The 11990-nt window shown below is 37.3% G+C and overlaps 1 protein-coding gene across 3 annotated transcripts in view; it reads left to right on the forward strand.

The window, feature by feature from the left end:
• The window catches only part of PPP2R5A (protein phosphatase 2 regulatory subunit B'alpha), a 72981-nt gene extending 60991 nt beyond the window's left edge, over nt 1-11990 (forward strand). The window contains exons 9-13 of one of the 3 annotated variants that reach the window (XM_036273605.1): nt 2683-2733; nt 2975-3094; nt 3177-3304; nt 4310-4411; nt 10783-11990. In XM_036273605.1, the coding sequence (XP_036129498.1) occupies nt 2683-2733; nt 2975-3094; nt 3177-3304; nt 4310-4411; nt 10783-10915 (534 nt within the window). In that variant the 3' untranslated portion in view covers nt 10916-11990. The remainder of the gene's footprint in view (nt 1-2682; nt 2734-2974; nt 3095-3176; nt 3305-4309; nt 4412-10782) is intronic. The other 2 variants (XM_036273607.1, XM_036273606.1) reach the window with 2 other exon arrangements.

Genomic DNA, 11990 nt, shown 5'->3' on the forward strand with positions numbered 1-11990 from the left:
TTTCCTAAGGCTGCCATGACAAATTACCACAAACTTGGTGGCTTAAAATAACAGAAATTTATTCTCTCACAGTTCTGAAGGCCACAAGTCCAAAATCAAGGTGTCGGCAGGGCTGCATTTTCTCCAGATGCCCTAGGGGAGATTCCGTTCCTTGCCTCTTCCAGTTTCTGGTGTCTCCAGATGTTCCTTGGCTTGTGACTGCATTGCTCCAATCTCACATCACTGCCTCTTCTGTCTCTGTGTGTCTCTTACAAGGACACTTGTTGGATTTAGGGCCCACCCAAATAACTCAGGATGATTTCGTCTTGAGATCTTTAACTTAATTATACCTGTCAAGGTCCACTTTCCAAATAAATTAATAGATTCTAGAGATTGTGTGTGTGTGAGATACATACACACACTATTTGAAATAGAAATTTGTGTGTGACAAGGGTAAGGAACTGTATTAGTTTTCCATTGCTGAATAACAAATTACAAAATTTAGTGTCTTAAAAATTATCATCTCATAGTTTCTGTAAATCAGGATCCAGGCATGACTTAGCTGGGTCCTGTGCTGCAGGTTTCTTACAAGGCTGCAATCAAGGTGTTGTCCAGGGCTAAAGTCTCATATAAAGGTTCAGATGAAGGAGGATATGCTTCTAAGTTCACATTTTGGACTGAAGACCGCAGTTCCTAGCTGGCTGTTGGCCACCCTCAATTCCTTGTCACATGGGCATCTCCAAACATAGCAGCTTGCTTTATCAAAGTTGCAAGACAGCTTTAGAATCTGCTAGTGAGATGGAAGTCACTAGGCCAGCTCACACATGAGGTTTACACAGGAGTGTGACTTCAAGATCATGGAAGATTTTAGGAGTTTTCCTATTTAAGGAGCTACATTTTTTTCTTTCTAAATGTTGAGCCACCAGTTCAAATACCACCACTTAATTATTCATCTGTTTCCTGTGGAACTGAAATGCCACCTTTGTCATATTAAACCCCATATATACAAGAGTCTGTCCAGTTACTCCTGTGTTTCATGTCAGTTTCCATGCTAATACCATCTTGTTTCAGTTGCTGATATCACTAGTGCAGGTTCCATTCCATTAATTTTCCCTCTTCTCCCCCCCATTCGTGGTTGTTTGCTTAGATTTATGGGTTTTAGAATAAATGTGTCTAGTTTCAGAAAATAATTCAATTGGCACTTGATTGAAATTATATTAAATTTATAGACTAAGTATAGGAATATCTGTACAATATTGAATCATCTATTTGTAGTCTTTAATGATACTCAATAGTTTTATAGTTTTTAACATATAATCCTTGTACTTAGAAGTTTTATTCTTTACGTATATTAGGTCTTGTTATGAAAAGCATTTTTCTTAATTTCATCTGATTATCATTGATTTTTTAATCTTGCTTTCTCTTTATAATTAAGCTACCTTGTTTTATAAAGGTATATTGATTTTTATCTTTTATCTTACCATATATTGAATTTTTCTACTCATTTAGTAATACTCATTTTAAATGTTTTTAATGTAATATATGCTATTTCTAAATTATAAAAATAAGTGTAATTCTGGTACTCCTTTCCAAAGGTATCCAGAATAGTGTTCTCCCCAATTTTAATTTGAATAACCTTATTACTAGACCAGACCAATAACTATAAAATAATCTAACAGGCTGTCAAAGATCTATTTCTACAAAAGCACCAGGCCCAGGTGGTTTTACAGCCTATTTCTAAGAAACCATTATAAGATGATTGCTGATGGTTTCTGATAGACTCTTAGTGTTCTGGCTTACTAAATTTTTATGAAAATAATCAAAATATCAAATATCTGTTCAAAGTTTTTTGAGATCTAGCTTATAACTATAATGAGTTGAACCATTCTGGAATTTCTGGAATAAATTATTGGTCAGGTGGTATTGTTCTGTTAATATGCTGTTATATTCACTTTAATACAAATTTTTGCAGCTATGTTCACTTAAATTCATGATCCCTTGTTTTGTTATCAAGACTGTGCTAGCTATGAAGTAAATTGGGAGGCTTTCTAGCTTTTTTGGTGCTTCATAATAGTTTTAAATAACAGGAATTATCTGTCCCTTAGTTTCTCCCTAAAATAACCTATGCCCCTCAACCCAGCAGTTATTTTCTTAGTAATTATTGAAAATATTTTATTTGTTTAATTGGTAACTTATGTTGGTCTCCCTGCTTCATGAAAATCTGGGACTTCATCTATCTTGTTCATCAGCCTCTAGAACAGTAGCTGGTACAAAGGCCCTCAATAAATATTTATTAAATTAATAAAAGTCTAAAGCTGAGCAAGAGGCCCTGGCTGGTTTGGCTCAGCGGTTAGAGTGTTGGCCTGTGGTCTGGAGAGTCCCGGATTCGGTTCCTGCTAAGGGCATGTACCTCGATTGCATTTTGGGCCGCGGTTGGGTCGTGTGGGTGGCAACCACTCGATGTGTCCCTTTCATGCCGATGTTTCTCTCTCCCTCTTCCCCTCCCACTCTATCTGAACAAAATATTGAAAAATGTCCTTGGGTGAGGATAAAAAAATAAAAGCTGAGCAAGAGATTTGGGGATACACTTAAATATTAAATAATATTGACCTGAATACTCAAGAATGAATATTGATATAATCACAATTACTTAAAATATCCTGGGGTTAACCATCTTCATGCTAAACTTTCCCCTTTTTGCAGGTGATCAGAGGATTGCTGAAATTTTGGCCAAAAACATGCAGTCAGAAAGAGGTGAGTTTTGTTCAACAAAAATAGTACATTTTATTAAAACACTGACTCTCAGGACTATAAATCATGTTTCTGTTGTCGCTGCTACTGCGTGGGAGATGTTCTATGGGGATTAGACTTGGTAGAATAGCTGCCAAGTCCTCTTCTGTCCAGTGTATAATTTATAGATTAGCCTTCTCATGTTTTCTATATTAACATCATATAGTTTGTCATGTTTCTTAAAAGAAAAATTTTTTTAACCTAGGTGATGTTTTTAGGAGAAATTGAAGAAATCTTAGATGTCATTGAACCAACACAGTTCAAAAAAATTGAAGAGCCCCTTTTTAAGCAAATATCTAAGTGTGTGTCCAGTTCTCATTTTCAGGTATGATGTATTCAGTAAAGCCATTTTTATTTTATACTTTTCTTTTTCTTTTCTTTTTGACATTTATAAATGTTTCTTTTAGGTTGCAGAAAGGGCATTGTACTTCTGGAATAATGAATATATTCTTAGTTTGATTGAGGAGAATATTGATAAAATTCTGCCAATTATGTTTGGTAGTTTGTACAAAATCTCCAAAGAACACTGGAATCAGTAAGTGGCTTTTATGTTCATTGTGTTGTTCTTGTGCTTTTGTTGTTTTTTAACATTTTTGTCATTTGTTCTCATTCATGAAACCTATATAGATTTGGAACTTACTCCAGTGTTAACATCACATAGTTTTATTTTGTTCTGCACTTTATATACCTGTAGCTTTAATAACGTGTAAATATATGTTTGTATGTTCTTAATTTCAATTTAAAATTACAAATCTCCCTGGAGGCAGGACTATCTGGTGTGACATTCTGCACCAGTGTGTGTGATCAAATCCTATTGGGGAGACCAACCTGACATTTGCAGAGAATGCATAAATGACTGTGTGAATGCCAAAAACAGTCTCATCTCTGCAGATAGCATTATGTCAGAGAGAAGCTGAGTGCTTAAGGTCATATCAGTGATGTTTAGATAGCATACATGCTAATTTCTGACATCCTTTTTACTTTTCTTCTTATAATTATGATAGTTGAATCTTTTTCATGTTTTGTTTTTAATCCTCATCTGGGAACATTTTTAGCATTTATCTTCAGAGACAGCAGGAGCAGGAGAGAGAGAAACATTGAGTGGCTGCCACCCACACAACCCCTACTGGGGCTGGGGACAAACTGCAACCGAGGTACGTGCCCTTAGCGGGAACCGAACCCAGGACTCGCTGGTCTGCTCTAACCGCTGAGTCAAACCGACCAGAGCTTTATGTTCTTTTAATGATGCTGTTACTCAGGGTTTGAGACTCCAGAGCAGACATAAAGATAACCATAGCATTTTTAGTGAAAGTTTAATCTGAGCATGAAACATTGGGAAGGACGTGTTTTGGAATCAGACAATCTCTACCACCACTGGCTGCATGACCTGGAGCAAATTACTAAACCTCTTATATTTCAGTTTATCGTCTCTAAAATGGATTAAGTGAATCAGCCAACATTTAACCCATTTCAGAGATGACAGTATTACATTTCCTGTTAGTGGCATCAGTAACCCAGGCCTGGCTTATTTCTGTTTTAGGACCATTGTAGCACTGGTCTACAATGTGCTGAAAACCTTAATGGAAATGAATGGCAAGCTTTTCGATGATCTTACTAGCTCATACAAAGCTGAAAGACAAAGGTATTTGATATTTTTAATTACATTTTAGGTTAGTTGAATGTGATTTAGTACATTTTAGGTTAGTTGAATGTGATTTAGTATAATATGATATCTTGTATAAGAACTATAATATTTAAGAAATCAATTACACTAAGCATTACAATTTGAAAGCCTTTAAATACTTTTAAGTAATTTCTAGGTAAAGTTCTCCTAATGCTTAGATTATGATTTTAATGTGAACCATAATCTTCTGTTGGTCTCATTCTAAGCCTTAGATTTTGTAAGTCTGATAGCATCTGCATTGCAAAATACAATTTATGCTAAATTTAAACTACTTTTTTTATTTTTAATCCTCACCCAAGGATATTTTTACATTTATCTTCAGAGTGGGGGAGAGAGACACATACACTTGTTGCCACCCACACAAACACAATTGGGGCCAGGGATGAACTGCAACCGAGGTATGTGCCCTTATCTGGAATCGAACCCAAATCTCTCTGGTCCACAGGTCGACGCTCTAGCCACTGAGCCAAACCAGCCAAGGCTAAAATATTTTATACAATTTGATTTTTCATATTTATGAAAATCATTTTTGTCCTCATGGGCTTCCATGGTGAGCTTTACTCTTCATGTACTTCTTGCACAATAGTTTTTAAAATGTTACTGATTTTTTTTTTAGCGAGAAAGGGAGAGAGAAACATCAATTAGCTACTTCCTACTGAGGATCGAACCCGCAACCTGGGCATATGCCCTGATTGGGAATCAAACCAGTGACCTCTGAGTCCATGGGATGATGCTCAATCCACTGAGCTACACCCATTTTAACAAGGTGGTATTTTAGAGTCAGCAGCATAGCTCTTTCCAAAAGAGAGAACTCACATAATGATATGACTATGTTAATGTTTTGTTCCTTGCAATATATACTTTTAGAGCACACAGCATTTAGGAACTTGGCTTAGTGATTACCTCTTTTCTGAGAAGTTTATATATTTATTTCAAACTTCAGGTGGGCAGTAACCACACTGTACTTGAGTCTATCTCTCATTTGAGGATGAGAGCTACCATTTACTTCCAATAAGTATATTACTCACTCTTTTTGGAAAAGCTGATCTATTTCAATTAACATGGTTTTCTTGTGGCAAGTAGAGAAAGTTATTGGTGGCATTATTTCTTTTAAATAGCACCTGCATTAGCTATTTCAATTTTTGAAACTCAGGGTAATATAGGATTATTGTATTTGTTACTCTTCGCCCTAAGGGTCGAAGTTCGAAAAACAGCCCACTGTTCTGTATTCTGGAAGGAGCTAGGGAATGGATATCTGCTGGTTCAAATGAGTGCAGCTCAGAACCTAACACTTCTGGTACTTCTAAAAGAGCTCCTTACATTGATTCACCTTTTAGGCTTTCAGGACAACTAAAAGACCACGTTTTAGAACAAAGTAGTCACTGGTATTAAAAAAAAAACACCAACTAGAACGTATAAAGTGTACGTTTCAAAAGGTGATTGCTATACAGTATACCGCACCAAAAAAATTACTAAAATATATAATGTGTAGCAGATATGTACAGTTTCATTTAAATTCATTATGTGTAAATAAAGTATACTGACGTTTATTTAGATTGTTTCACTTTCATACGCAGTTATGAAAAAATAGCCGGTGACATGAGATAACTTATGTGTAAAATAGGAATATAAATTAGGTATATAGTTTGAGCCCCAGGAGCAAACGGAAAGAAAACATGAGGATCATATAAAACCTACATTTCAAAAGTGTGTATTTCATATGACTAAGAAAAATCATATCTTAATCTGCATAAATCAGCACATATATAACTTCATTTAGTCCAAGTTATTCATAAATGTTCTCTTTAAATTAAGTAGTTGGAACATTGGTTGTTTTCTTACAGAACGATTATTCAAACTTGAAAGCTTTCATTTGATGTATAAGAAACAAGAGGTAGTTAAGTTACAAAGTGGTTAGTGCCTAGAGACACAATAACCAAAGGATGTATATTCCAGCTGCAAATGGCCCCAGACAGATCTTGTGGCTGGTTTTTCTGTCTGTTAAAGAGTGATCTTGACTACTCCAGTAGCTGCAAGGGGTTCATGTGAATATAAAAGTACTTTGGTCAAGGTAAACACTGTGCTCACCTCCTCCCACATCAAAATTACCAATAAAGAATAGAACAACCATCATTGAGAACCACCTGGAGACTAGCTGAATAGAAGTCTTAAAACTAAGGATATCAAGAAGCCACAACAAGGAGACTGATGGGAGGAATCTCTTGGCTGCAGCGATTTCCCTCCCAAGGAGTGGGGGGTTCCAGTCCCACGACTTACTTGCTGTGGGCTTCAGCACAGGGGCACCAGCGTAAAAAGCACCATGGACACACAGGGAAGGATTAAGTTGACTAGCTACAGGGCCAGATTTGGAGAAGCAGGGAAGCTTTCCGAAATGGAAGCACTGGTAGGTGCCAAATCTGAGCTCTTCATATGCCCCTGCCTTGGCTTGCACTGTGGGCTTTGTGGACCTTTAAGAGATTTTAGGAAACTGCCATCAAGCAGCGCTAGCCTCAGAGTGTCCTGTACCTCTTCCTAACAGCCCCAAGCTCAGAACATGTAGTGACTGGTCTCAACGTGCATTGTAACTCCCATGAAGTGGCTCCAAGCCAGGAATAAGCTGTGGTTTGGAACATAGCTTCAAATAAGCAGCCACAAACCTGGCCAAGTGATGACTATCCTCAGCTCACATTGTGGTGCCCAGCATTGGCCTGCACTGAAGCCCTTCTCAAGAGGCTCCAGAACCAAGACATCTGAAGGGCAGACTCAGCTCATACCAGAGCTCCCTAAAGCCATTCCTGCTACATGGAGTCAGCCCCCACACAGCAGCTTGTCTGCTGTAGTCACTGCCAGCCCAAGGGAAAACCCACTCACTGACATGCCAGTAGCAATCAAGGCTCAACTGAAACAGGAGGGCACATAACCCACAGAAGGGACACCCCGGCAGCACCCATCTCAAGTGACCAGGGTGACTGCACCACAGTATACCTACTACATAAGGCTATTCTACCAAACCTGTGAGATATAGTAGATCAACTTAATAAAATGAAACATGCAGTCAGCCAAAATGAGACAAAGAAACACATACCAAATGAAAGAATTGGACAAAACTCCAGTTAAGACATGCAGTCTACCAGAAGCAGAGTTCAAAACACTGGTAAAAGGTTGCTCAATGAACTTAAGGAGAGAATAGATGAACTCATTGAGGTGGTCAGAAAAGAAATAGGAAACATAAAAGTGGAGATAGACACAAAAAAAGACACAATAAATGAATACATTGGAATCAACGCAAGATTGGATAAAGCAGAGGAATGAATCAGAGATCTGGAAGACAGCAGAAAATACCCATTGGAACACAAAAAATTTCTTTTTTATCCTCATCCGAGGACATTTTTCCATTTTTTGTTTAGAGAGAATGGGAGGGGGAGAGAAACATCAACGTGAAAGGGACACATCAAGTAGCTACCACCTGCATGACCAACCGGGGCCAGGAACAAAATGCAACCAAGGCACGTGCTCCTAGTGGGAACTGAACCCGGGTCTCTCTGGACTGCAGGCTGACACTCTAACTGCTGAGCCAATCCAGCCAGGGCCACAAAAATAATTTTTAAAATGACAGGGATACCAGAAGTGTAAGAGATTAAAAACCTATTTGAAAAAATGACTGAAAATATCCCTAACCTGGTAAAAGAAATATACATCATAGCCTTGGCTGGGTGGCTGGAGTGTCATCCTGTACACCAAAAGGTTGCAGGTTTGATCCCCAGTCAGGGCCCATATGGGAGGCAATGGATCAATGTTTCTCTCTCTCTCTCAAAAAAAAACAACAACAACAAACAAAAAACCCATTATAATTAAAATGCTAAAGGTTAAAGAGAATCTTAAAAACAATGAGTTGGGTACAGGGGAGCTTGCATAAGACTGTCAGCTGATGTCTTAACAGAAACTTTGCAGGCCAGAAGGGATTGGCATGAAACATTTCAAGTGTTGAAAAGCAAGGATCTACCCAGCAAGGTTATCACTTAAAGAGCTTTCCAGACAAGAAAAAGCTGAAAGAGTTCATCATCACCAAACAAGTATTACAAAAAATGTTAAAGGGACTTCTTTAAGAAATAGTGTGTGTTTAGAAAATGTGAATAATGGCAAGAACCACTTATCTATCGATAATTCCTGTAAATGGATTAAATGGTCCAATCAAAAGACATACGGTAGCTAAAGAGAAGAAAACAAGACTCATACATATGCTGCCTATGAGAAACCCACTTCTGACCAAATGAGACACACCGACTGAAAGTAAAGGAATGGAAAAAGACATTTCATACAAATAATGACAGCAGACAAAATAGACTTTAAAACCAAGGCTGCAACAAGGACATTTCATAATGGGATCAATACAGAATGAGAATATAACCCTTGTAAACATTTTCACATCCAGTGTAGGAGCACCTAAATATATAAAGTAAATATTGATGGACATAAAGGAAGAGACAGTAAGAGTCATAATAGGGGACTTTAACACCCTATTGACATCAGTGGATAGATCATCCAAAACAAGGAGACAGTGCTTAAATGACACGTTAGACCGAATGGATTTAATTGATCTTTTTAGAGCATTTCACCTCAAAGCAGCAGAATACACATTATTTTCAAGTACACCTGGAACATTTTCCATGATAGGCCATAAAACATGTCTCAGTAAATTTAAGAAGACTGAAATAATATGAAGCATCTTCTCAGATCATAATGGTATGACATTAGAAATCAAGAATGAAACTGGAAAACAAACACATAGAGTCTAAATAAAATGCTACTAAAAAATGAATGGATTAACAAGATCAAGGGGGAAAAAAGGATTCCCTGAGACCCCAAACCTAGGGAATACAGTAGTTCTAAGGGAAATTCATAGCAATACAAGTCAACCTTATAAAACAAGAAAAATCTCAAATAAGCAATCTAACCTTACACCTAAAGGAACTAGAGAAAGAACAAACAAAATACAAAGTGAGTAGAAAGAAGGAAATAGTAAAAGATCTGAGCAGAAATAGTTTTTTAAAAAACAGAAAGGTTAATGGAACCAAGAGGTGGCTCTTTGAAAAGGAAAAGAAAATTGATAGACCTTTAACTGAATCAAGGAAAAAAGAGAGGGCCCAAATAAAGTCAGAAATGAATGAGAAGTGACATCTGACACCACAGAAATATAAAGGATTATAAGAAAATACTATGGCCCTGGCCAGTGTGGCTCAGTTGGTTGGTTGGGCATTGTCCCATGCAGTGAAAGGTGGCTGGTTGGAATCTGGTAGGGCACATGCCTGGGTTGTGGGTTTGATCCCCCTCCCCCACCCCCAGTAGGGGCATGCAGGAAGCAACCAATCAATATTTCTCTCTCTCCCCCTTCCCCTCTCTCTAAAAATCAGTTTTAAAAATCTTTAAAAAAGAAAATACTGTAAACAATTATATGCCAGCAAGTAGACAACCTGGAAGAAATGGGTAAATTCCCAGAAACATACAATCTTCCAAGACTGAATCACAAAGAAACAAAACCTGAACAGACGGATTACAACCAATGAAATCAAAGCAGCAATAAAAATTTTAAAAACTCTCAACAAACAAGTCCTGGATCAGATGGCTTCACAGGTGAATTTTACCAAACATTCAAAGAAGAATTACTACCCATCCTTCTCAAACTGTTACAAGAAATTAAAAGATTAGTGAAGCCACCCAAGCTCATTTTATGAGGCCAGCATTAATTAATTACCCTGATTCCAAAAGCAGACAAAGACATTACAACAAAAGTATAGGCCAGTATCCCTGATGAACATAGATGCAAAAATCCTTAACAAAATACTAGAAAACTGAATTCCCTGATACATTATAAAGATCATAGACCATGATCAAGTGGGATTCATCCTAGGGAAGCTGGGATGGTTCTACATCCATAAATCAATTAAAGTGATACACCACATAAAGTTAAGGATAAAAATCAAGATCATATCAATAGATTCAGAAAAAGCATTTGAGAAAAATCTAACATCCATTTAAGATAAAAACTCAGCAAAGTGATGATAGAGGGAACATACCTTAACATAAGAAAGGGCATATATGACAAACAGGCAGCTAACACTCAGTGTTGAAAAGCTAAATGCTTTGTCTTTAAAGAACAAGACACAGATGTAGGAGGCAGTAATAAGGAGTAATTAGGTGCTCTGGGTAATTGTTCTCAAACACCTTAATAGAGGGATTTAAGTGAAATGTGGATGAATAATGTATTTTCTAGCAAACTGCCAAACAGTGTGTTCTTTAGGTTCTGAAATAAAATTCTGCTTTATCTACAGAGAGAAAAAGAAGGAATTGGAACGTGAAGAATTATGGAAAAAATTAGAGGAGCTAAAACTAAAGAAAGCTCTAGAAAAGCAAAACAGTGCTTACAACATGCACAGTATTCTCAGCAATACAAGTGATGAATAAAAAAAAAAAAAAAAAAGCCTGCCCACAGCTATTGGATAGGCAGTTTTGTACACTTTTTTGAAATATGTAAAAATTATGAAACCTCATCAGTATAATTAAAAGGCCAATTTTTTCCTGGCAACTGTAAATGAAAAACTATATGGACTAAACATAGCCCTGTGCTGTATCATGGCCACAGTATATTGTAACATTTGTCTAATCGATTGTGTCACATCTGAAGTTTCACAGAAATGAATGAACTTTATCATCTATAATATGAGTGAGATAATTATGGGAGTGGTAAGAATTATGACTTGAATTCTATTTTGATTGTGTTGCACATAGATATAGTAGTCTGCTCTGTATATTTTTCCCTTTTATAATGTGCTTTTCACATTGCTGCATACCTTAGTTACATCCTAGGAAAACGTATTTCCTAAAATAAAACTAAGGTATAATCCTTACCCTTCCCTTTGTCCCTCTCAGAAATATGATGGGGGGAATTACCTGCCCCAACCCTTCCTTCATTAGAAATATTACTGTACTCTGGAATTTGAGCAAAAACTTAAATCTCCAGGCTTTTTAAAGCACAAAATATAAATAAAAGCTGGGAAAGTAAACCAGATTCTTCAGATTGTTCCTCCGAATATCCCCCTTCATCTGCACCCCCCCCCCCCCAAGATGAGCACAGACTAGTGGAGGCAGCGCAGGTGAACACTCAGCCTGCCTCTCAGTTCATTCCTCCTCCCAAAGGCTGAAGGCTGGGCCCTTCCAGTCCTCACAACCTGCTCTTCCTCCAGTCCCTCCTGACCTGGGATGGAGACTTTGAGTCCACAATGTGGTGGTGCGGAGTGCTCTTTGTCACTGCCTGGCTTTATTTAAAGGAAATGCAGTAGCCTCCTCTGTAGAGTTCTGAGAAGGTTGACTATAGAGAAGTCTTGTATGTTTTTACTTGGTCAAGTATTTCTCACAAATTTTGTTATCAGAGTACCATTCCAATCTCTTAACTTGCAGTTGTGTGGAAAAAACTGTTTTGTAATGAAAGATCTTCATGGGGGATTGAGCAGCATTTAATAAAGTCTATGTTTGTATTTTG

This window comes from Molossus molossus, unplaced genomic scaffold, assembly GCF_014108415.1.
Source record: "Molossus molossus isolate mMolMol1 unplaced genomic scaffold, mMolMol1.p scaffold_m16_p_20, whole genome shotgun sequence".
NCBI classification, from domain to species: Eukaryota; Metazoa; Chordata; class Mammalia; order Chiroptera; family Molossidae; genus Molossus; species Molossus molossus.